Raw genomic sequence first — 25,136 nt, 5'->3', positions numbered from 1 at the left:
GGGAAGTTACGCTGAACCTTTATAAAGCTCTGGTTAGGCCACAACTAGAGTATTTCATCCAGTTCTGGTTACCACACATTAGGAAGGATGTGAAGGTCCTTGAGAGGGTGCAGAGGAGATTTACCAGAATGGTTCCAGGGATGGGGGATCTTAGCTACAAGGACAGGTTGGAGAAGCTGGGTTTGTTCTCCTTGGGGAAAAGGAGGTTGAGGGAAGATTTGATAGAAGTGTACAAGATTATGACAGGTTTGAATCAGGTAGACAGAGAAAGGCTGTTTCCATTAGCTGATGGCAAAGACTGTGGGCCCCGACAACATCCCGGCTGTCTTGCTGAATACTTGTGCTCCAGAACTAGCCGCGCCTCTAGCCAAGCTGTTCCAGTACAGCTACAACACTGGCATCTATCCGACAATGTGGAAAACTACCCAGGTATGTCCTGTCCACAAAAAGCAGGACAAATCCAATCTGGCCAATTACCGCCCCATCAGTCTACTCTCAATCATCAGCAAAGTGATGGAAGGTGTCATCGACAGTGCTATCAAGCGGCACTTACTCACCAATAACCTGCTCACTAATGCCCAGTTTGGGTTCCGCCAAGACCACTCAGCTCCCGACCTCATTACAGCCTTGGTCCAAACATGGACAAAAGAGCCGAATTCCCGAGGTGAGGTGAGAGTGACTGCCCTTGACATCAAGGCAACATTTGACCGAGTGTGGCATCAAGGAGCCCTAGTAAAATTGAAGTCAATGGGAATTGGGGGAAAACTCTCCACTGGCTGGAGTCATACCTAGCACAAAGGAAGATGGTTGTGGTGGTTGAAGGTCAATCATCACAGCCCCAGGGTATCGCTGCAGGAGTTCCTCAGGGCAGTGTCCTAGGCCCAACCATCTTCAGCTGCTTCGTCAATGACCTTCCCTCCAACATAAGGTCAGAAATGGGGATGTTCGCCGATGACTGCACAGTTTTCAGTGCCATTCACAACTCCACAGATAATGAAGCAGTCCATGCCCGCATGCAGTAAGACCTGGATGACATTCAGGTAACATTCGCGCCACACAAGTGACAGGCAATGACTATCTCCAACAAGCGAGAGTCTAACCACCACCCCTTGACATTCAATGGCATTACCATCACTGAATCCCCCACCATCAACACCCTGGGGGTCACCATTGACCAGAAACTTAACTGGACCAGCCACATAAATACAGTGGCAACAAGAGCAGGTCAGAGACTAGATATTCTGCAGTGAGTGTCTCACCTCCTGACTCCCCAAAGCCTTTCCACCATCTACAAGGCACAAGTAAGGAGTGTGATGGAATACTCTCCACTTGCCTGGATGAGTGCAGCTCCAACAACACCCAAGAAGCTCGACACCATCCAGGACAAAGCAGCCCACTTGATCGGCACCCCATCGACCACCTTAAACGTTCACTCCCTCCACCACCGGTGTACCGTGGCTGCAGTGTGTACCATCTACAAGTTGCACTGCAGCAACTTGCCAAGGCTTCTTCGGCAGCACCTCCCAAACCCGCGACCTCTTCCACCTAGAAGGACAAGGGCAGCAGGCGCATGGGAACACCATCACCTCCAAGTTCCCCTCCAAGTCACACATCATCTCGACTTGGAAATATATCGGCCGTTCCTTCATCGTCACTGGGTCAAAATCCTGGAACTCCCTCCCGGACAGCACTGTGGGAGTACCTTCACCACACGGACTGCAGCGGTTCAAGAAGGCGGCTCACCACCACCTTCTCAAGGGCAATTAGGGATGGGCAATAAATGATGGCCTTGCCAGCGACGCCCACATCCCATAAACTAATTTTTTTTTAAAGGACTAGGGGACACAGATTTAGGGGTTGCTTTGCCCTAAGAGGGCTCTAATGGGGCACAAAGCAACGAGCGCCCGGGCGCGGCGATGTTTGCACCGCTCACAAAATTGACCAGACATTTTGCGGCAGCGCTAAACACTACCGCCACGATCTCCTGCGCCGGCAGATCGTGACGTCAGTCGAGCGTGCAATGCCCCGGACCGGATATTGAGTGGCGCCCCCTGCCTTACCACCTGCCACTAGCAACGACAGGTTGAGGGGAACATTTTGCAGTCGGGAAGGGACTGGGGAGCGCTATTTAAAGGCGACCGCTTCCTGCCTTTTTCTGTCAGCGAGAGACTTCTGGAGAGATTCAACGCTGTGTGAAGGAGTTTTGGGTACTGAGCAGCACTTTGCAGGTTCATTTTGATTTGACCTTCCTTGCATCGATTTAGAAGAGACTGTGGGGGCTGCACTCTGAGCTCTTTCCCTGGGCCTCTCCATTGTTCTTTCCAGCAGATTTGGTGTACAGGTCTCTCCAGGCCGAGATTCAAGGCTGCAATGAGCAGGATGTGGATGGAGAGCAAGATCGACCCTCCCCTTTAAGAACTGGCCGGCGCCAGTGTGTCTGTGTTCCATTGCTGACTGACATCACATGAGCTTCGCCAGCGCTCTGCGGTAGCGCCTCGTTCCTCGGCGTTAGCGCCTTAAGAGAGGTGTGTAGCGCCTGATTTAGCGCTCCAATCACCTCCAGGGGCGATAGAAGCCAAGTTTGCAGTCGGAGGCGATAATTAGCGCCAGGCGCTAATCTTTGTGCCCGGCTGATAATTGTGCCCCAAACGGGGCGATACTGAATTTCTCCCCCTTAAGGTTTTGGGCAAGAGGTACAGGGGGGATGTGAGGAAGAACTTTTTTATGCAGCGAGTGGTGAGGACCTGGAACTCGCTGCCGATGGAAGTGGTGGAAGTGGAGACACTCAGGCCTAGAAATTCAGTGGGCTGCGCCACCAGTTAGCGCCCAAAGAGGGCACTCAGTGGCTTTAGCGCCACTGGCCACGCCTCCCGTGATATTTAGCGGGGCGCTAATGGCGGCGTTAGCTTGTAGCACTGCGCCGCCACCGATGACGTCATTGGTGTGCGCAGCGCCCTGCTCCCGCCCCGATCGCGATATTTGGTCGCGCCCGTCTCTGTAACGCCGGTCGCAAATCGCGACCGGTTCACAGGGCCTACCTGTGGCGGTAGTGGCGCAAATTAAGGTGGAGGTGCGGGGCGGCCATTTTTTCTGGTGGCCGCCTGCCAGCACCTCCTTGCGCCGCCCTCCCCGGCCTCCTGATCCACCCCCCCGGGCAGTGCCGGCTGTGTCCCAAAAGCCCGGCACTTCTCCTCGGTGTCGGGCTCTTTTGCTGGCACTCGTGATCGGTGATCGCGCTGGTGCAGGCCCCTCCCCCTTAAGAAGGGGAGGAAGGCCTGCAGTACAGTAGCGCGCCGTGCCACAGCATGTGGCGCTGTGGCACGTAGCGCGGCGATATTCAGTTTGAGCGCCCCAAGCGGGACGCGGGGAGCCTCGAGCAGCGCCCCGAGTCCCTCTTGGGGCGCTCCCACTGAATATCGGGAGGGCGCAAGCGGCTCTGGCCGGAGCGCAAATTCCGGCGCCCAGGCGAGCTTGGCACCCCAAACGCGGCGCCACTGAATTTTTAGCCCTCAATGTTTTCAAGGGGAGACTAGATAGGAACTTCCGGGAAATAAACTTGCAGGGCTACGGGGATAGAGCGGGGGAGTGGGACTGACTGGATTGCTCTACAGAGAGCCGGCACGGACTCAATGGGCCGAATGGCCTCCTTCTGTGCCTTAATGACTCTCTGACTATAACAAGGAGAAGGAGCCGGAGGACTGAACCAGGTGTGCTCATGGCAGGTCCACAGCCGAGGGAGCGAGCCCGCAGATTCTCCGACGAAGCTTTGGAGGCTTCGTTTTTCGCTGTGGAGAGACGGAGGGCGGTTCTCTACCCGGCAAGTGGCAGGAGGCCCTCGCCACAAGTCTTCCACACCATGTGGAGGGAGGTAGCGCAGCACGTCTTGGGGAGCGCACAGTGCAGGAAGAAATTTAACAACCTCACTCGGGGGGTCAGGGTGATTGAATGCTTCAACAAATGCTACGTCCCACCATCTGTGCCACAGTCTGCACACACTGCCCAAAGCACCACACCCCAGGCACTCACCCACCAACAATCTCTACCTACCAACACTCACACCCACATCTCACACCTTGCACACAATGACAGCTATTCAACTATGGCAGGCACAAGGATCATTAGTTATTAGAATTTATGTGATCACAGAATCACAGAAACCCCACAGTGCAGATAGAGGCCATTTCGGCCCATCGAGCCTGCACCGACACATATCCCACCCGATCCCCGTAACCCCACATATTTAATCCCCCTAACACTAAGGGTCAATTTATCATAGCCAATCAACCTAACCCGCACATCTTTGGACTGTGGGAGGAAACCGGAGCACCCGGAGAAAACCCACGCAAACACGGGGAGAATGTGCAAACTCCACACAGACAGTCGCCCAAGGCCGGATTCGAACCCGGGTCTCTGGTGCTGTGAGGCAACAGTGCTAACCACTATGCCACCATGCTGCTCATTTCACCTTTGCGCCCAGGAGGACTCTGTGATAGGCCATGAGACAGGGATTGTATGATGGGGATGTGGTGAGCTACGGGGATCTGGGGTTCATTCATGTGAATCGCAGTCTGATGAGCCGGTCATGGACAGCCCGTCCAGAAGGCCGATTGTCTCGTTGCCTCCTCCCTCCCTCCTGTTCCTTTTCCTCCTCCGCCTTATTGTCCTCCTGAGGTGGTCCCGCAATCCCTGCTGACAAGGGCTGGGCCCTCATGATGGCCAAGTTGTGGAGCATGCAGCAGACCACCGTGAAATGGGACACCCGCTCTGGCGAGCACTGGAGGGTTCCTCCCGAGTGGTCAAGGCAGCGGAATCATTGCTTCAGCAGCTGATGGTCTGCTCGATGATGTTCCTGGTGACAGCATGGCTCTCACTATATGAGTGCTGGGCACGAGTGTTGGGGCTGTGGAGGGGAGTCATGAGCCAGGTGGAGAGCGGGTAGCCCTTGTCTCCAACCAGCCAACCTCGAGCTTGACGTGGTGGCTGGAAGAGTACTGGCACACCGGTCTGGCGCAGGATGAAGGCATCATGGCTGCTGCCAGGATAGCGGGCATTGACGGTGAGGATTCACTGTGTGGTCACACACCAACTGCACATTAAGTGAGTGGTAGCCTCTGTGGTGACGGAAGATCTCAGGAGTGTTATGCGGTGCCCGCAAAGCCACGTGGGTGCAGTCGATGGCACCCTGCACCATGGGGAAGCCTGCTATCCTGGCAAAGCCACATGCACACTCATCCTGCTTCTCTGTGGTGATCGGGAAGCCAATGTAGTCCCTTCTCCTGCTGTAGAGAGCCTCAATGACCTCCCGGATGCAGTGATGGATGGCGAACTTTGAGATGTTAGGTATGTCTCCTGTTGCAGACTGGAAGGATCCGCTGGCGAAGAAATTGAGGGCGACGGTGACATTGACTGCCACTGGGAGCACCATGGTCACCCTGATCTGAGGCTGGAGGTCTGGTTGCAAGAGGTGGCAGAGTTCTGTGACCACCTCCTTGGTGAAGCTTAGCTTCCGAATACACGGCTCCTTGCTCAATTGAAGTGCTCTCGGAATACCCTCGGAGGGTAAGGCCTCCTGGTAAGAGTCCTGATGGCCCTCCTCCTCCCTCTGTGCACATGTTGCAGTCTTTCTTGCTGCCTCCGCTCCCTCCACCGTGGATCCTGGAGGGCGAGGTCGACTGCCTGTACAGTCCTCATTAATGTCACCAAGTGTAGTGATTTGAATCTTTGAAGAATAAATGTAGCTACTTTTGAGCTGCCAGAAGATTCCTGATACAAATGAACCTTGAAATAACTAAATGAAACCGTTGCAGTGGGTGAAACTGAGAAAAAAACACTGAAACTGCACTAACTTGACGGCTGCGAGTGATTACTGATGATCCCTTTAAATAACGTCCCTGGAGCCAGCTTCCTGGTGCTGCACGCCAGCTCTCCCTGTCGGTGCTTACTCCAGGCAGTGAGGTAAGTGGTAGGAATCAATTTTGCAAATCAGGTGGTCAGTGAGCATTGCACACTCACTGACGTTATGATCTACCTGGCGATACCTCTTACCGGCGGCACTACGGTGGGGGGGGCGGATTTGGCATGCAGCGCTGGATTCGCCTCGCCCCGGCAATACTGGCCTAGCGCCCCATTAGTGCCATCTACTGGCACCAACGGGAGGTGCTAAGGGGACGAATTTTCCCCCCTTTAAGGTTGACGCTGGGGAGAAGTTAAGTGAAAAACATTCATGAGTTCTGCTCTGACAGTGTCACCCGCAGGTCACTCTGTGATGGAATCTGCCGTGATTTCCATTGTTTACAATGTTTGCAAACACATGAGAAACGTTCCTCAGCGTCAAATACAAGAGAACCCACCACCTCCCGATTAAAATGCAGGAATATCTCTCTCCGCCAAGCCCACTGCAAATAAAGGACAATTCTCCCATTATTTTACCACTGACATAATCCATCATTATGAATCTATGGCAGTCTATCATTCCTTGTAAATCTCCCTCTACACTGCCCCATCAAACACTCCCAGGGCATGTGCAGCACGGGTTACATACAGAGTAAAGCTCCCTCTACACTGTCCCATCAAACACTCCCAGGGCAGGTACAGCACGGGTTAGATACAGAGTAAAGCTCCCTCTACACTGTCCCATCAAACACTCCCAGGGCAGGTACAGCACGGGTTAGATACAGAGTAAAGCTCCCTCTACACTGTCCCGTCAAACACTCCCAGGGCAGGTACAGCACGGGTTAGATACAGAGTAAAGCTCCCTCTACACTGTCCCATCAAACACTCCCAGGGCAGGTACAGCACGGGTTAGATACAGAGTAAAGCTCCCTCTACACTGTCCCATCAAACACTCCCAGGGCAGGTACAGCACGGGTTAGATACAGAGTAAAGCTCCCTCTACACTATCCCATCAAACACTCCCAGGGCAGGTACAGCACGGGTTAGATACAGAGTAAAGCTCCCGCTACACTGTCCCATCAAACACTCCCAGGGCAGGTACAGCACGGGTTAGATACAGAGTAAAGCTCCCTCTACACTGTCCCATCAAACACTCCCAGGGCAGGCACAGCACGGGTTAGATACAGAGTAAAGCTCCCTCTACACTGTCCCCATCAAACACTCCCAGGGCAGGTACAGCACGGGTTAGATACAGAATAAAGCTCCCTCTACACTGTCCCATGAAACACTCCCAGGGCAGGTACAGCACGGGTTAGATACAGAGTAAAGCTCCCTCTACACTGTCCCATCAAACACTCCCAGGGCAGGTACAGCACGGGTTAGATACAGAGTAAAGCTCCCTCTACACTGTCCCCATCAAACACTCCTAGGGCAGGTACAGCACAGGTTAGATACAGAGTAAAGCTCCCTCTACACTGTCCCATCAAACACTCCCAGGGCAGGTACAGCACGGGTTAGATACAGAGTAAAGCTCCCTCTACACTGTCCCATCAAACACTCCCAGGGCAGGTACAGCACGGGTTAGATACAGAGTAAAGCTCCCTCTACACTGTCCCATCAAACACTCCCAGGGCAGGTACACACGGGGTTAAATACAGAGTAAAGCTCCCTCTACACTGTCCCATCAAACACTCCCAGGGCAGGTGCAGCACGGGTTAGATACAGAGTAAAGCTCCCTCTACACTATCCCCATCAAACACTCCCAGGGCAGGTACAACATGGGGTTAGGTACAGAGTAAAGCTCCCTCTACACTGTTCCATCAAACACTCCCAGGGCAGGTACAGCACGGGTTAGATACAGAGTAAAGCTCCCTCTACACTGTCCCATCAAACACTCCCAGGGCAGGTACAGCACGGGTTAGATACAGAGTAAAGCTCCCTCTACACTGTCCCATCAAACACTCCCAGGGCAGGTACAGCACGGGTTAGATACAGAGTAAAGCTCCCTCTACACTGTCCCCATCAAGCACTCCCAGGGCAGGTACAGCACGGGTTAGATACAGAGTAAAGCTCCCTCTACACTGTCCCCATCAAGCACTCCCAGGGCAGGTACAGCACGGGTTAGATACAGAGTAAAGCTCCCTCTACACTGTCCCCATCAAGCACTCCCAGGGCAGGTACAGCACGGGTTAGATACAGTGCTATTAAAAGAAGTGAATGACATCCTACTCAACCACAAGCTGAGCTTCCGACCTCATTTCCCCTCTATCACTAAGACCGCCTGCTTCCAGCTCTGTAACATCACCTGACTCCAGCCCCGTCCCAGCTCATCTGCTGCTGAAACCCTCATCCATGCCTTTGTTACCTCCAGACTCGACTATTCCCAATTTATCCTGCTGGCCTCCCATTTTAAAGCCACTGTAAACTTAAAACTCGGGCAAAACTCTGCTGCCCATATCTTACCCAGCACAAAAATCGCATTCACTCCTCACCCCTGCCTGAAATTTAAATTTCACATCATTGTTATCAAATACCTACATGGTCTCGCCCTCCTCCCTATCTCTGTAACCTCCTCCAGCTCTACAACACCTCACTGCCCCCCCACCCCGCCCCAACCACCCCCACTGAACTCTCTGGTCCTCTAATTCTGGCCTCTTGTTCACCCCCGATTTTAATCGCTCCACCATTGGCGGCCGTGCCTTCAGCTGCCGAGGCCCCAAGCTCTGGAACCTCCTTAAAACCTACCTCTGACCAAACCCTCCTAATATCTCCTCCTTTGGCTTGCCGTCTATTTTGGTCTGATCATGTGTCTGTGAAGCACCTTGGGATATTTTTCTGCATTACAGGAATTTATAAAGGCAAGCTGTTGTAGTTGGTTGGATGGATAAAGGGGACACAGCAGATGCAGTGTGCATGGGTGGCCAGAAGGTGCTTCGTAAAATGTCTCACTAAAGCCTTGTTAGAAACAGTCAGGCACACGGTACAGGGGAAATGTGGTGGAACGGACAGAGCGCTGGATGATGGACAAGAAACAAAGAGTTTGGGTAGAGGAGTGTTGTCCGGATTGGAGAAGGGTTGGAAGTGGTGTCCTCCAGGAGTCAGCGCTGAGTCTGCTTCTGTTCCCCCTCCCTCGCTCTGTCCCTCCTCCTTCCCTCTCTCTCTGCTCCCTCCCTCTGGTCCATCTCTCTCTCGCACCCTCTTTCTCTGGTCCCTCCCTTCATCCCTCTCCAGCCCCTCTCTCCTTCCCTCACTCTCTCTGGTCCTTCCCTCCCTCCTGCTCACTCTCTCTAGTCCTTCCCTCCCACTCTCTCTCTCTCTCTCTCTCTCCCCCCCACCCCCGGACACTCCCTCACTTTCTCTGTCTCTCTCTCAACACAATCTCGAAAGTTTTCTGATGGCAAGCAGCAAGCTTGAAAAACAGTGAGGCGAGCCAGCGGGAGCCCCCTTAAGAATCCCAAACCTTATCCGGAGGGGATCGGTTGCCTTCTGCCTGGAGACAAAGACCCAGAGGGTCCGGGAGACCCTCAAGCAGATCCACCACGGGCCGCTGCCTCACAAGGCCGGATAGCCTTCCACTGACCTTCCACTGACCTTCCACTGTGTGGAATTTCGCACCCAGAGAGCGTACGGTGTAGATTCAACAGGAGTCCACACAGCAAGATCCCACAAACAGCATGTGATAATGACCAGATAATCTGTTTTTAGTGATTTGGTTGAAGGATAAATATTGGCCCCAGGACACCGGGGAGAACTCCCCTGCTCTTCTTCAAAATAGTCGCCATGGGATCTTTTACATCCACCCGAGAGGGCAGTCGGGGCTTCGGTTCAATGTCTCATCCAAAAGACGGCACCTCCAACAGTGCAGCACTCCCTCAATACTGGCGTTGGAGGAGTGTTGGGCCTGGGTTATGTGTTTAAATCTCTGGAGTGGGGCTTGAACTCACCTCAGGGTGAGAGAGTGACCCACTGAGCCACAGCTGACACTGCTGGGAGGGAGTCGGTGATGCTGAGCATCGCTCGAAGCTCTGTGAATTTATTTCAAACACTCGAGCAGATTGCTGCTGTGCTCAATTAACGTTGCGGCTTGATTGATCGGACAGGAGTGCTGGGTCCGTGTGTATATTTAGTAACTTGTCTGACCCTCTAATGGTTCCCCTCGGAGCCATTGGCTGTGTTGTTGCTGATGGGCAACTGTAGAGTGAGGAGCACAGATCCAGCCCTGGGTTAGAGTCATTCACTACACTGAGATTAAGAGCCCAGCTCTTGCCACTTTTCCCGGGAGAGCAAATCAAGAATAATCTGAGGATCTTTCAGAGAGTCGGGAAGGTTTTTCTGGCTTGTCGGAGGCCAAGCCTGGGGAGCTGTGCGCTTCACCTGGACTTTACGTTGGGCTGCGTGCGAGGAAATCGGACAGATTAGGGATTTTCCCAAGGGATATCAGCCCGTGCAGCCGGGGAAATGTCCAGCTTTGATCTCCGGTCTGTGCCGTGTTAAGTGACCTCACCAGGACAGCTGTGGGGTGGGTGCTGGGCAGGGGGGACTGCAGTTGGCTTCTTTGGGGGTGAGAGAAAGGGAAGCAATGGGCTAGGATTCCTGCTTTGGATCGGTATCCTGCCGCATGCTTTTCGACATCAGAGGAGGTCAGGATCAGGCGCGACTGTGAGATACAGGATATTCGACATTGGAGAGCATTACAGCAGATTCCGATCCCATCCTCACTTGATACACACACACACACACGCACACACGCACACACACACACGCACGCACACACACACACACACGCACGCGCGCCGCGCACGCACACACACACGCATGCACACACACACGCGCACGCACACACGCGCACGCACACACACGCGCACACACACACGCGCCGCGCACGCACACAAGCGCGCGCACACACGCGCACACGCACACACACACGCATGCACGCACACACACACACACACGCATGCACGCACACACACACACACACACTCACTCACTTTCCAGAAAGGGCCACTGGGCAAAGATCAGGGGCGGGAACTCTGGATTAATTTTCCATTCCCTAAACCAGGAGTGCCGAGGCTAGTTGTTGCCCCACTCACGCTGCTTTGGCAGAGATCCGCTAAACCAGCACACAGCCAGATTGGAACCAGTTAGCCTCCTGGTCCATGTGGCTCAGTCCCCACGCCAGGCAGCGAATCCACCCACTGGGCCACATGCCAAACTCCAGAAACGTTTAGCGCTGCTGTTGCCAGGGTTACAGTGACCCGTCAGTGTCCCTCTCGTGGTTACACGCTCGGCCCATTTAAAATTTTCTTTTAAAAAAATATTTAAAATTATCGCAGGGAGGGATTGTGAGGCGGAAGTGCCCTGCAATTTTCAGAGCAGGCGTCCCAGGGACTGAGCTGGAGGCGAGGTAATTCCTGCCCACCCCACCTCTGCCCTCCACCCCCCCATTCCCTTTAAATAATGGAGTGGGCCAGTTTGCATTGACTCTTCTGGTGGGCAAAGAGCCTGGAGGAGACACGTGGCAATCGCACGCAAGTAATCCAGCGATGGCTCGAGACAGCAAAAAAACAGGCAGGATACAGCTGGAAGCCAGAGTGTGGAGGGCAGCGATGTCCCTTTAAATATACAAACGAGGGGGGGGGATTGTTCAGTGATTCTGTGCGGATCTGCGCGCTCTCAGACCCGGAGTTCTCCTGAAGGGTGCCTCTTTTTACACGTGGTGCGGGCGCAGGGATTAAAGTGGCAGCGCAGAGCTCGGTTACGGGAAAGGGTTAAGCGGACTCGAAGGTCAGTGAAAGGTGACGACGGCCTGTTGGATCACGGGGTTGGCGGGGGGGGGGGGGGGGAAAGAGAGCTGGCATCGCAAGCAAACAGCCGGGCAGTGAGCAGCCCGCCTGGTATTCTTATTAATGGTCCTCCGCTGACGTCAATGGGATGGTTAGCATACTCACTGCGGCATGAGAGGCAGCCCTGTGTGGGCTCCCCAGGTACGTTGCCAGACGGCGCAAGGCAAAACCCGGCCTGGAGTCCTGCTGCTCAGGGCCCGGAGTGCAGTCCTGGGGCCACGGAATGACGCACAGGCCGATTCGCAGGGTTTCACGAATCTGCGGGGGCGCGCCGATGTGATTTCGGAGCCCGGAAGCGCACATGCCTAACGTGCCGCCTGTGGCTCAGCAGGTAGCACTCGAGCTTCTGAGTCAGAAGGTCATGGGTTCAAGTCTCACTTCAGAGACTTGAGCCCGTAATCCAGACCGACACTCCCCGGCGCAGTGCTGAGGGAGCGTTGCACTGTCGGAGGTGCTGTCTTTCAGATGAGACGTTAAACCGAGGCCCCGTCTGCTCTCTCAGGTAGACGTAAAAGATCCCATGGCCACCATTTCGAAGAAGAGCAGGGGAGTTCTCCCCGGTGTCCTGGGGCCAATATTTATCCCTCAATCAACATCACTAAAACAGATGATCTGGTCATTATCACATTGCTGTTTGTGGGAGCTTGCTGTGCGCAAATTGGCTGCTGCGTTTCCTACATTACAACAGCGACTACACTTCAAAAATATTTAATTGGCTGTAAAGCCCTTTGGGACGTCCTGAGGCCGTGAAAGGCGCTATAGAAATGCAAGTCTTTCTTTCTTTCTTTCATCCTGTCACTAAGTTAAGTAGAAGTTGCCTTTAAACACGCCATCCCGTTCCGTCGTCGTAACAACAGTGGAGCGGCATAGCTCTGCTAAATGTCGGAATTCTCGGGATCAGGCGAATTAAAAATAAAGTGGGGGGGGAGGGGGGCGGTGCCTGGTAGGTGTGTGTGTGGGCGGAGAGGGTGGAAATAGTGGAACTGTACCACCACTGCGACAAGGCTATACCACTGGTTACTGTGAGGAGAGCGGCCTTTCCCACTTTGGTGGCCACTTTAAAGCACTTTTAACGCTCGCTTCGTGCCGCCGTGCAGTGAGTCTTACCAGAAATGAGAGGTTATGTCCATCAGGGAAGGATGAACAGGCTGGGTCTCTTTTCCCTTGAAAAGTGAAGGCCGAGGGGTGACCTAATAGAGGTCTTTAAAATTATGGAAGATATTGATAGAGTGGATACAGAGAGAATGTTTCAACTTGTGGGGAAGAGCATAACTAGGGGTCATCAATATAAGATCGTCACCAAGAAATCCAATCGGGAATTCAGGAGAAACTTCTTTACCCAGAGAGTGGTGAGAATGTGGAACTCGCTGCCACAGGGCGTGGTCGAGGCGAATAGCACAGATGTATTTAAGGGGAGGCTAGACAAGCATCTGAGGGAGAAGGGAATCGAGGGTTACGCTGATAGATTTAGATGAGGAAAGACGGGAGGAGGCTCGAGTGGAGCATAAACACCGGCATGGACTGGTTGGGCCGAATGGCCTGTTTCTGTGCTGTATATCCGATGTAATTCTATGATGTGATCTGGAAAGCCGGGACAAACAGGGTGGAGATTCTTTATAAAACACTGGTTAGGCCTCAGCTGGAGTATTGTGTCCAATTCTGGGCACCGCACTTTAGGAAGGATGTCGAGGCCTTGGAGAGGGTGCGGAGGAGATTTACTAGAATGGCCCCAGGGATGAGGGACTTCAGTGATGTGGAGAGACTGGAGAAGCTGGGATTGTTCTCCTTAGAGCAGAGAAGATTCAGGAGAGATTTAATCGAGGTGTTCAAAATCATGAAGGGTTTTGATCGAGTAAATAAGGAACTGTTTCCAGTGGCAGGAGGGTCGGTAACCAGAGGACACAGATTGAAGATAATTGGGGGAAAAAAGCAGAGGGGAGATGAGGAGAATGTTTTTACGCAGCGAGTTGTTGTGATCTGGAATGCGCTGCCTGAAAGGGCGGTGGAAGCAGATTCAATAGTAACTTTCAAAAGGGAATTGGAGAAATACTTGAGGGGAAAAATTTGCAGGTCTATGGGGAAAGAGCGGGGGAGCGGGACTAATTGGAGAGCTCGTTCAAAGAGCCGGCACAGGCACGATGGGCCGAATGGCCTCCTGTGCTGTATGATTCTAAGAGATTCGGTGTAAATGGGACTCACTGCCACTCCCGCCTCGCAATGACAAGGCCTACTGTAGTCCTGGATTTCTGAGGAAATTTGCAGCTTTAATTCTCAAATCAATCACTTCCACCTCCCCTCCAATTAACACCAATTCTCTCCCCTCCTGTCCTGAAGCGCTGACTCTCTGGAGTTTGGGATTCCAACGATGCTAGGCATCACCCCCACCGCCCCCTGTCCCTTCGACCATGCGACCGTTCTTCATGTGTGAACCAAGACAAGCAAGTGTCACAGACTATTCACTATGGGGGGGCATCACACCCAAGCTTGGTCCTGCCTCACACCCAATCCGCGCACTTTCCCTTCCCAGCGGGCGTCACGGGTCCGAGATGGGGAGAGGAAAGCTCTGGCTGAGGTTGACCCACTCCAGCCCCTTCACTCACCTGACAGGGTCGACCGAGAGGTCCCTGAGCTGCATCCTGCCGATCGTCTGTTAACAGGAGAAACACAAAGACAGGGTCAGAAACCAGCCCATGACCACGGCCCATGACGGTGGTCTCAGGTCAAACTCGTGCGTGAGCCCAGGTCAACAGTACAAAGAAATGGTCAATTCAGCCTCTCGCTCCAGCAGGTTTCCACCTGTCCCAACAAACACACCCGGGACACTGTCCCATCAAACACTCCCAGGGCAGGTACAGCACGGGTTAGATACAGAGTAAAGCTCCCTCTACACTGTCCCATCAAACACTCCCAGGGCAGGTACAGCACGGGTTAGATACAGAGTAAAGCTCCCTCTACACTGTCCCATCAAACACTCCCAGGGCAGGTACAGCACGGGTTAGATACAGAGTAAAGCTCCCTCTACACTGTCCCATCAAACACTCCCAGGGCAGGTACAGCACGGGTTAGATACAGAGTAAAGCCCCCTCTATACTGTCCCATCAAACACTCCCAGGGCAGGTACAGCACGGGTTAGATACAGAGTAAAGCCCCCTCTATACTGTCCCATCAAACACTCCCAGGGCAGGTACAGCACGGGTTAGATACAGAGTAAAGCTCCCTCTACACTGTCCCATCAAACACTCCCAGGGCAGGTACAGCACGGGTTAGATACAGAATAAAGCTCCCTCTACACTGTCCCATCAAACACTCCCAGGGCAGGTACAGCACGGGTTAGATACAGAGTAAAGCTCCCTCTGCACTGTCCCATCAAACACTCCCAGGGCAGGTACAGCACGGGTTAGATACAGAGTAAAGCTCCCTCTACACTGTCCCATCAAACACTCCCAGGGCAGGTACAGCACGGGTTAGATACAGAGTAAAGCTCCCTCTATACTGTCCCATCAAACACTCCCAGGGCAGGTACAGCACGGGTTAGATACAGAGTAAAGCTCCTTCTACACTGTCCCCATCAAACACTCCCAAACAGGTACAGCCCATGACTCACCTTTGAGGGGCAGGTGTGAGGTATTTCTACTCACTAATGGGGGCAACTCGGGGGCTTTTCAGACAGCAATAAATCTTCTGTACTCAATGATTTACAAACTGGTACCTTTGAAGGAAATATGTCAAAATCCTGGAACTCCCTCCTGAACAGCACTGTGGGATCACCTTCACCACACGGACTGCAGCGGTTCAAGAAGGCAGCTCACCACCACCTTTTCATGGTCAATTATGGATGGGCAATAAATGCTGGTATTGCCAGCAATGCCCACATCCCATGAATGAAAAAAATACAAATAATTCCTGGGCTAATCAAAACTTATTGTCCTACAGGAGTAACATTCCTCCCTCCTTCCAAAATAAGGGAAAGGTTTCATGGACTTATTGAGATCTATTTTCCTCCCCTATCGCTGTAGTGGCCATTCTTCACATCAGCTGACAGCGAGTGTCCGGTGCTAGCCGACTGTGCAGGGCATCAGGACTTAGCCTCACCCTGCCCTCACCTGATGTCCACGTTCACACATGTGCACACATTCCAGCCACTGCCTAGCGATCCAAGAGCAGGAACTCTGGCTGATTTGCCCCCTGCCTAACCCAAGGGTGCTGGGGGGCTATTGCAGACCGCCCAACTACCATGCTTGGCCGAGGACAGGCCAACTCAACGTTGGTCAGTAAACCAATCTGGAACCTCCCAGCTCCTGGTAGTCCACTTGCCATCTCTGCTGGCTGCGTCACTCCAACGCCAGTCAACGGGGGTGGTGGTGGGTGGGGGGGGGGGGGGCAGTCATGGATTGAGCTGTAACTCCTTTTGTGGGCGCTGCACGCCCCTCGGTGAGTCACGGGTGACTGTTGCCACGTGCCGCTCACAAGGCACTCATTGGCTCATGGCTGCTCCTTGCAGATCTAGGAAGATCCGGGGCCCCAACCGCGCAGTTGCGCCAGTAACATGGAGGACGCGGGGAGTGCACGGGACGCTGCGCTATGCGCTTTGTTAAGGAGGCAGCCGAACCCCCACACGCGCGCTCTCCCCGACTATGGAACCCCTTACTTGCACTTCGTTTGTTCCGGTTGATTTGTCAACGTGGCAAAGTTATTCCTCACGGTCCGTAAACTTGCCAGCACCTGCGGAAAGATGGCAAAGGAAAGATTTACAAAAACTTTGAATCAAGAACTTGGGGATCTATGCAAGGAAATTTCCCTCAGTGTGTGGGGGCCAGGGAGGGGAACATCAGGGAGGGGGGGGGAAATAAGCCAGGTTTCCTGATCCTGGGCTCACAAATGAAGATCACCCACTTGGGTGAGGTTTTGGAGAGCGACCAATGGGTGATGCCAGTGGAACCTGTGCCCCAGCATGAGAGAAAGGGAGAAGATAGAATCTTGGCTGCACAAACCATCTCCTGTCCCACAATCCATTCCTTATTCTGCCCAGCTTCTCTCCCCTGCTCCCTCCCACTATCTCCCCTTCACACGTCTCCCTGTTCCTCTGGATTTCTTGCTAGATTTTCAAATGAAAGATTGGTGTCAGCCGAGGCTCAGTGGGCAGCACGCTCTCGCCTCTGCGTCAGAAGGTTGTGGGTACAAGTCCCGCTCCAGAGATAATGAGCCCATAATCCAGGCCGTCACTCCCAGTGCAGTGCTGAGGCAGCGCCGCACTGACGGAGGTGCCGTGTTTCGATAAGACGTTAAGCCGAGGCCCCATCTGCCCTCTCAGGTGGACATAAAAGATCCCAGGGCACTATTTCGAAGAAGAGTAGGGGAGTTATCCCCGGTGTCCTGGACAATATTTATCCTTCAACCAACATCACTAAAAAACAGATTATCTGGTCATTATCACATTGCTGTTTGTGGGACCTTGCTGTGCGCAAATTGGCTGCCGCGTTTCCTACTTCTTTTTCTTCTTAGGCAGTCCCTCGGAACCGAGGATGACTTGCTTCCACATTAAAAATGAGTTCTCAGGTGACTGATGAGTCCAATGCGGGACCTACAGTCTCTGTCACAGGTGGGGCAGACGGTGGTTGAAGGGGTGGGTGGGTGGGGTGCTTGGGTTGACGCGCGCTCCTTGCGCTGCCTGCGCTTGGCTTCCGCTTGCTCCCGACGAAGAGACTCGAGGTGTTCGGCACCTTCCCGGATGCTTCTCCTCCACTTTGTGCAGTCTTGGGCCAGGGATTCCCAGGTGTCGGTGGGGATGTTACACTTTTTCAAGGAGGCTTTCAGGGTGTCCTTGAAGCATTTCCTCTGCCCACCTGGGGCTCTCTTGCCATGTCGGAGCTCCGAGTAGAGCGCTTGTTTTGGGAGTCTCGTATCGGGCATGCGGACAATGTGACCCGTCCATTGGAGCTGATTGAGCGTGGTCAAAGCTTCGATGCTGGGGATGTTGGCCTGAGCGAGAACATTGACGTTGGTGCGCCTATCCTGCCAATGGATTTGCAGGATCTTGCGGAGGCAGCGTTGGTGATACCTCTCCAGTGCTTTGAGGTGCCTGCTGTACATGGTCTACGACTCTGAGGCATACAGCAGGGCGGGTATCACTGCTGCTCTGTAGACCATGAGCTTAGTGCCGGGTTTGAGGTCCTGGTCTTCAAACACTCTCTTCCTCAGGCGACCGAAGGCTGCGCTGGCACACTGAAGGCGCTGTTAGACTTCGTCGTCGACGTCTGCCCTTGTTGACAGTAGGCTCCCGAGGTATGGAAAGTGGTCCACGTTGTCCAAGGCCTTGTCGTGGATTTTGATAATCAGGGGGCAGCACTGTGTGGCGGGGGCAGGTTGGTTGAGGACCTTTGTCTTATGGATGTTTAGTGTAAGGCCCATGCTCTCATACGCTTCGGTGAAGGTGTTGACGATGGTTTGGAGTTCGACCTCCGAGTGAGCGCAGACGCAAGCATCGTCTGCATACTGTAATTCGACGACAGGATGGGACGACCTTGGATCTGGACTGGAGGCGACAAAGGTTGAACAGTTTCCCGTTTGTTCTGTAAATTAGCTCCACTCCAGTGGGGAGCTTACTGAGGGTGAGATGGAGCATTGCAGCAAGGAAGATCGAGAAGAGTGTTGGTGCGATGACACAGCCTTGTTTGACCCTGGTTCATACGTGAATTGGGTCTGTGGTGGAACCGTTGGTCAGGATCACGGCTTGCATGTCGTCGTGAAGCAGGCAGGGGATGGTGACAAACTTTTGAGGGCAGCCGAATTTGAGGAGGACACTCCATAATCCCTCACGGTTGACAGTGTCGAAGGCCTTTGTGAGATCAAAGAAGGCCATGTACAGCGGTTGGTGCTGTTCCCTGCATTTCTCTTGTAATTGACGTGCGGTGAAGATCATGTCCATTGTGCCCCTTAGTGGGCGGAATCTGCATTGCGACGCTGGGAGGAGCTCTTCGGCCACTGGGAGAAGGCGATTGAGGAGGATTCTTGCAATGACTTTCCCTGTGGCAGACAGCAGGGAAACTCCTCTGTAATTACCGCAATCGGACTTGTCACCTTTCTTGAAGATGGTCACAATTACGGCGTTCAATTACAAAATTCCTACATTACAAAAGTGACTACACTTCAAAAAGTACTTCATTGGCTGTAAAGCGCTATGGGACGTCCTGAGGTCGTGAAAGATGCTATAGAAATGCAAGTTAAATGGTGAAAGGCTGGGAACGGTGGCGGTCCAAAGAGATTGAGGGGTCCATGTACACAGATCACTGAAATGTAGTTGTCAGGAACAAAAAATAATCAAAAAAGCTAATGGAATGATTATGAGGAGAGACTACATAAACTAGGCTTGTATTCCCAGGAATATCGAAGGTTAAGGGGTGACATGATTGAGGGTTTTAGTATTTTGAAAGGAATTGATTGGGTAGATAGAGAGAAACGTTTTCTGCTGGTCGGGGAGTCGAGGACAAGGGGGACAAACCTTAAAATCAGAGCCAGGTCATTCAGGAGAGAAATTAGGAAACATTTCTTCAAGCAAAGGGTGGTAGAAGTGTGGAACTCTCGCCCACAAGAAGCAGTAGATGCTGGGGCTCAATTAATAATTTTACATGAGATCAATACATTTTTGTTAGACTAGGGTAGAACAGGATATGGAGCCAGGGCGGGTGGATGGAGTTAAGATACAGAACAGCCACGATCTCATTGAATGGCGGAACAGGCTCGAGGGGCTGAATGGCCTCCTCCTGTTCTTTATGTTCTTAAGTTTTTACTTTCTTTGATGTTGGCCAGATCACCCGCAACACCCACGACGTCAGATCTAACCTCAGGCCCAGCTCCTCGTCAACAAGCAGAACTCGGTGTAGGAGCCCAGGCAGAGTGTGATCGGGGCGAGGGGCGGGGGCGAAGGGAGTAACAGAGCAGGACGTGCTGCAGCTCTCAATATCAAACCCCTTCGCTCTTTATCAATGAGCGGGATATCGCTAACACTTCTTAATGTACCTGCCCTGGGAGTGTTTGATGGGACAGTGTAGAGGGAGCTTTACTCTGTATCTAACACGTGCTGTACCTGCCCTGGGAGTGTTTGATGGGACAGTGTAGAGGGAGCTTTACTCTGTATCTAACACGTGCTGTACCTGCCCTGGGAGTGTTTGATGGGACAGTGTAGAGGGAGCTTTACTCTGTATCTAACCCGTGCTGTACCTGCCCTGGGGGTGTTTGATGGGACAGTGTAGAGGGAGCTTTACTCTGTATCTAACCCGTGCTGTACTTGCCCTGGGAGTGTTTGATGGGGACAGTGTAGAGGGAGCTTTACTCTGTATCTAACCCGTGCTGAGTGTTTGATGTGACAGTGTACAAAACATTCTAATAGATTTGCAGCCATGACCTCAGCTCTGACAGTGTGGCCTCTCGAATCTGTTGTGTGCTACTTTACTCCTAGTGAGAGACTCGAAGAGTGCTTAACATTTTTTAGGCAGCATTCTTTCTGTTCCTGCTGGAGGGGACTGATTTTTGTGTCAAGATGTTGGAGCTGGGGAATGGAACATCTCCTGAACTTCGGGCAAACAGCACTTGCATCAAACACTCCCAGGGCTGGTACCGCACGGGTTAGATACAGAGTAAAGCTCCCTGTACACTGTCCCATCAAGCACTCCCAGGGCAGGTACAGCACGGGTTAGATACAGAGTACAGCTCCCTCTATACTGCCCCAGCAAACACTCCCAGGGCAGGTACAACACGGGTTAGATACAGAGTAAAGCTCCCTCTACATTGTCCCATCAAACACTCCCAGGGCAGGTACAGCACGGGTTAGATAGAGTAAAGCTCCCTCTACACTGTCCCATCAGACACTCCCAAGGCAGGTACAGCACAATTAGATACAGAGTACAGCTCCATCTACATCGTCCCATCAAACCCTAGATTTAGATCAAGAGTAATGTTCCTGAATTGCTATCCCAGTAAAATGGCTCATCCCACATGCTCCATCCTTAGAGCCATTTCTGAGTAAAATTTCCAGCTTAGTGCTGAATTATGGGCAGTTCCGAACTGCGGACCAACAACCATAAGAACTGGAGTGAACCTGCCCCAAGCTCATCTCATGTGGAAGAGCCGACCGGAAGACAGGACCTTCATCCCATTCACCTTAGTACAGACTTACACTCTGATACTGACAGGCTCAGATACCTGTACAATCTCAGGCTGAGATACCTGTACAATCTCAGGCTGAGATACCTGTACAATCTCAGGCTCCGATACCTGTACAATCTCAGGCTCCGATACCTGTACAATCTCAGACTCAGATACCTGTACAATCTCAGGCTCAGATACCTGTACAACCTCAGGCTCAGATACCTGTACAATCTCAGGCTCAGATACCTGTACAACCTCAGGCTGAGATACCTGTACAATCTCAGGCTGAGATACCTGTACAATCTCAGGCTGAGATACCTGTACAATCTCAGGCTGAGATACCTGTACAATCTCAAGCTGAGATACCTGTACAATCTCAAGCTGAGATACCTGTACAATCTCAGGCTCAGATACCTGTACAATCTCAGGCTCAGATACCTGTACAATCTCAGGCTCAGATAACTGTACAATCTCAGGCTCAGATACCTGTACAATCTCAGGCTCAGATACCTGTACAATCTCAGGCTCAGATACCTGTACAATCTCAGGCTCAGGTACCTGTACAATCTCAGACTCAGATACCTGTACAATCTCAGGCTCAGGTTCCTGTACAATCTCAGGCTGAGATACCTGTACAATCTCAGGCTCAGATACCTGTACAATCTCAGGCTCAGATACCTGTACAATCTCAGGTACCTGTACAATCTCAGACTCAGATACCTGTACAATCTCAGACTGAGATACCTGTACAATCTCAGCCTCAGATACCGGTACAATCTCAGGCTCAGATACCTGTACAATCTCAGGCTGAGATACCTGTACAATCTCAGGCTGAGATACCTGTACAATCTCAGGCTCAGATACCTGTACAATCTCAGGCTCAGATACCTGTACAATCTCAGGCTGAGATACCTGTACAATCTCAGGCTGAGATACCTGTACAATCTCAGGCTGAGATACCTGTACAATCTCAGACTGAGATACCTGAACAATCTCAGGCTGAGATACCTGTACAATCTCAGGCGCAGATACCTGTACAATCTCAGGCTCCGATACCTGTACAATTTCAGGCTGAGATACCTGTACAATTTCAGGCTGAGATACCTGTACAATCTCAGGCTGAGATACCTGTACAATCTCAGGCTGAGATACCTGTACAATCTCAGGCTGAGATACCTGTACAATCTCAGGCTGAGATACCTGTACAATCTCAGGCTGAGATACCTGTACAATCTCAGGCTGAGATACCTGTACAATCTCAGGCTGAGATACCTGTACAATCTCAGGCTGAGATACCTGTACAATCTCAGGCTGAGATACCTGTACAATCTCAGGCTGAGATACCTGTACAATCTCAGGCTCAGATACCTGTACAATCTCAGGCTCAGATACCTGTACAATCTCAGGCTCAGATACCTGTACAATCTCAGGCTCAGATACCTGTACAATCTCAGGCTCAGATACCTGTACAATCTCAGGCTCAGGTACCTGTACAATCTCAGGCTCAGATACCTGTACAATCTCAGGCTCAGGTACCTGTACAATCTCAGGCTCAGGTACCTGTACAATCTCAGGCTGAGATACCTGTACAATCTCAGGCTGAGATACCTGTACAATCTCAGGCTGAGATACCTGTACAATCTCAGGCTGAGATACCTGTACAATCTCAGGCTCAGATACCTGTACAATCTCAGGCTCAGATACCTGTACAATCTCAGGCTCAGATACCTGTACAATCTCAGGCTCAGATACCTGTACAATCTCAGGCTCAGATACCTGTACAATCTCAGGCTGAGATACCTGTACAATCTCAGGCTCAGATACCTGAACAATCTCAGGCTCAGATACCTGTACAATCTCAGGCTGAGATACCTGTACAATCTCAGGCTCAGATACCTCTACAATCTCAGGCTCCGATACCTGTACAATCTCAGGCTGAGATACCTGTACAATCTCAGGCTCAGATACCTGTACAATCTCAGGCTCAGATACCTGTACAATCTCAGGCTCAGATACCTGTACAATCTCAGGCTCAGATACCTGTACAATCTCAGGCTGAGATACCTGTACAATCTCAGGCTCAGATACCTGTACAATCTCAGGCTCAGATACCTGTACAATCTCAGGCTCAGATACCTGTACAATCTCAGACTCAGATACCTGTACAATCTCAGGCTCAGATACCTGTACAATCTCGGGCTCAGATACCTGTACAATCTCAGGCTCAGATACCTGTACAATCTCAGGCTGAGATACCTGTACAATCTCAGGCTCAGATACCTGTACAACCTCAGGCTCAGATACCTGTACAACCTCAGGCTCAGATACCTGTACAACCTCAGGCTCAGATACCTGTACAATCTCAGGCTCAGATACCTGTAGAATCTCAGACTGAGATACCTGTACAATCTCAGGCTCCGATACCTGTAAAATCTCAGGCTGAGACACCTGTACAATCTCAGGCTGAGGTACCTGTACAATCTCAGGCTGAGATACCTGTAGAAGCTCAGGCTGAGATACCTGTACAATCTCAGGCTCAGATACCTGTACAATCTCAGACTGAGATACCTGTACAATCTCAGGCTGAGATACCTGTACAATCTCAGGCTCAGGTTCCTGTACAATCTCAGACTGAGATACCTGTACAATCTCAGGCTCAGATACCTGTACAATCTCAGGCTCAGATACCTGTACAATCTCAGGCTGAGATACCTGTACAATCTCAGGCTGAGATACCTGTACAATCTTAGGCTCAGATACCTGTACAATCTCAAGCTGAGATACCTGTACAATCTCAGGCTCAGATACCTGTACAATCTCAGGCTCAGATACCTGTGCAATCTCAGGCTCAGATACTTGTGCAATCTCAGGCTCAGATACCTGTACAATCTCAGGCTCAGATACCTGTACAATCTCAGGCTCAGATACCTGTACAATCTCAGGCTGAGATACCTGTACAATCTCAGGCTGAGATACCTGTACAAGCTCAGGCTGACATACCTGTACAATCTCAGGCTCAGATACCTGTACAATCTCAGGCTGAGATACCTGTACAATCTCAGGCTCAGATACCTGTACAATCTCAGGCTGAGATACCTGTACAATCTCAGGCTCAGATACCTGTACAATCTCAGGCTCAGATACCTGTACAATCTCAGGCTGAGATACCTGTACAATCTCAGGCTGAGATACCTGTACAATCTCAGGCTGAGATACCTGTACAATCTCAGACTCAGATACCTGTACAATCTCAGCCTCAGATACCTGTAGAATCTCAGGCTGAGATACCTGTACAATCTCAGGCTCAGATACCTGTACAATCTCAGGCTCAGATACCTGTACAATCTCAGACTCAGATACCTGTACAATCTCAGACTCAGATACCTGTACAATCTCAGGCTCAGATATCTGTACAATCTCAGGCTCAGATACCTGTACAATCTCAGGCTCAGATACCTGTACAATCTCAGGCTGCGATACCTGTACAATCTCAAGCTCAGATACCTGTACAATCTCAGGCTGAGATACCTGTACAATCTCAGGCTCAGATACCTGTACAATCTCAGGCTCAGATACCTGTACAATCTCAGGCTCAGATACCTGTACAACCTCAGGCTCAGATACCTGTACAATCTCAGGCTCAGATACCTGTACAATCTCAGGCTCAGGTACCTGTACAATCTCAGGCTCAGATACCTGTACAATCTCAGGCTCAGATACCTGTACAATCTCAGGCTGAGATACCTGTACAATCTCAGGCTGAGATACCTGTACAATCTCAGGGTCAGATACCTGTCCAATCTCAGGCTGAGATACCTGTACAATCTCAGACTGAGATACCTGTACAATCTCAGGCTGAGAAACCTGTACAATCTCAGGCTGAGAAACCTGTACAATCTCAGGCTCAGATACCTGTACAATCTCAGGCTCCGATACCTGTACAATCTCAGACTCAGATACCTCTACAATCTCAGGCTGAGATACCTGTACAATCTCAGGCTCAGATACCTGTACAATCTCAGGCTCAGATACCTGTACAATCTCAGGCTGAGATACCTGTACAATCTCAGGCTGAGATACCTGTACAATCTCAGGCTGAGATACCTGTACAATCTCAGGCTGAGATACCTGTACAATCTCAGGCTGAGATACCTGTAGAATCTCAGGCTGAGATACCTGTACAATCTCAGACTCGGATACCTGTACAATCTCAGGCTCAGATACCTGTACAATCTCAGGCTCAGATACCTGTACAAT

At 51.7% G+C, this 25,136-nt stretch overlaps 1 protein-coding gene across 6 annotated transcripts in view; it reads right to left on the bottom strand.

The window, feature by feature from the left end:
- LOC147107996 (3',5'-cyclic-AMP phosphodiesterase 4C-like) overlaps positions 1-25,136 on the bottom strand; it is a 373,788-nt gene that overhangs the window by 44,705 nt on the left and 303,947 nt on the right. For all 6 annotated transcript variants that reach the window (XM_086004381.1, XM_086004383.1, XM_086004382.1 and 3 more), the window contains 2 exons: positions 16,384-16,457; positions 14,336-14,382 (listed from right to left, as the gene is read on the bottom strand). In XM_086004381.1, coding sequence (XP_085860507.1) covers positions 14,336-14,382; positions 16,384-16,457 — 121 coding nt within the window. The remainder of the gene's footprint in view (positions 1-14,335; positions 14,383-16,383; positions 16,458-25,136) is intronic.

Source organism: Somniosus microcephalus, chromosome 13, assembly GCF_052327205.1.
Source record: "Somniosus microcephalus isolate GS21.2 chromosome 13, FLI_Smic_1.0, whole genome shotgun sequence".
NCBI lineage: Eukaryota > Metazoa > Chordata > Chondrichthyes > Squaliformes > Somniosidae > Somniosus > Somniosus microcephalus.
The sequence above is the reverse complement of the archived record's forward strand: the minus strand, read 5'-3'. Positions and strand labels throughout refer to the sequence as shown.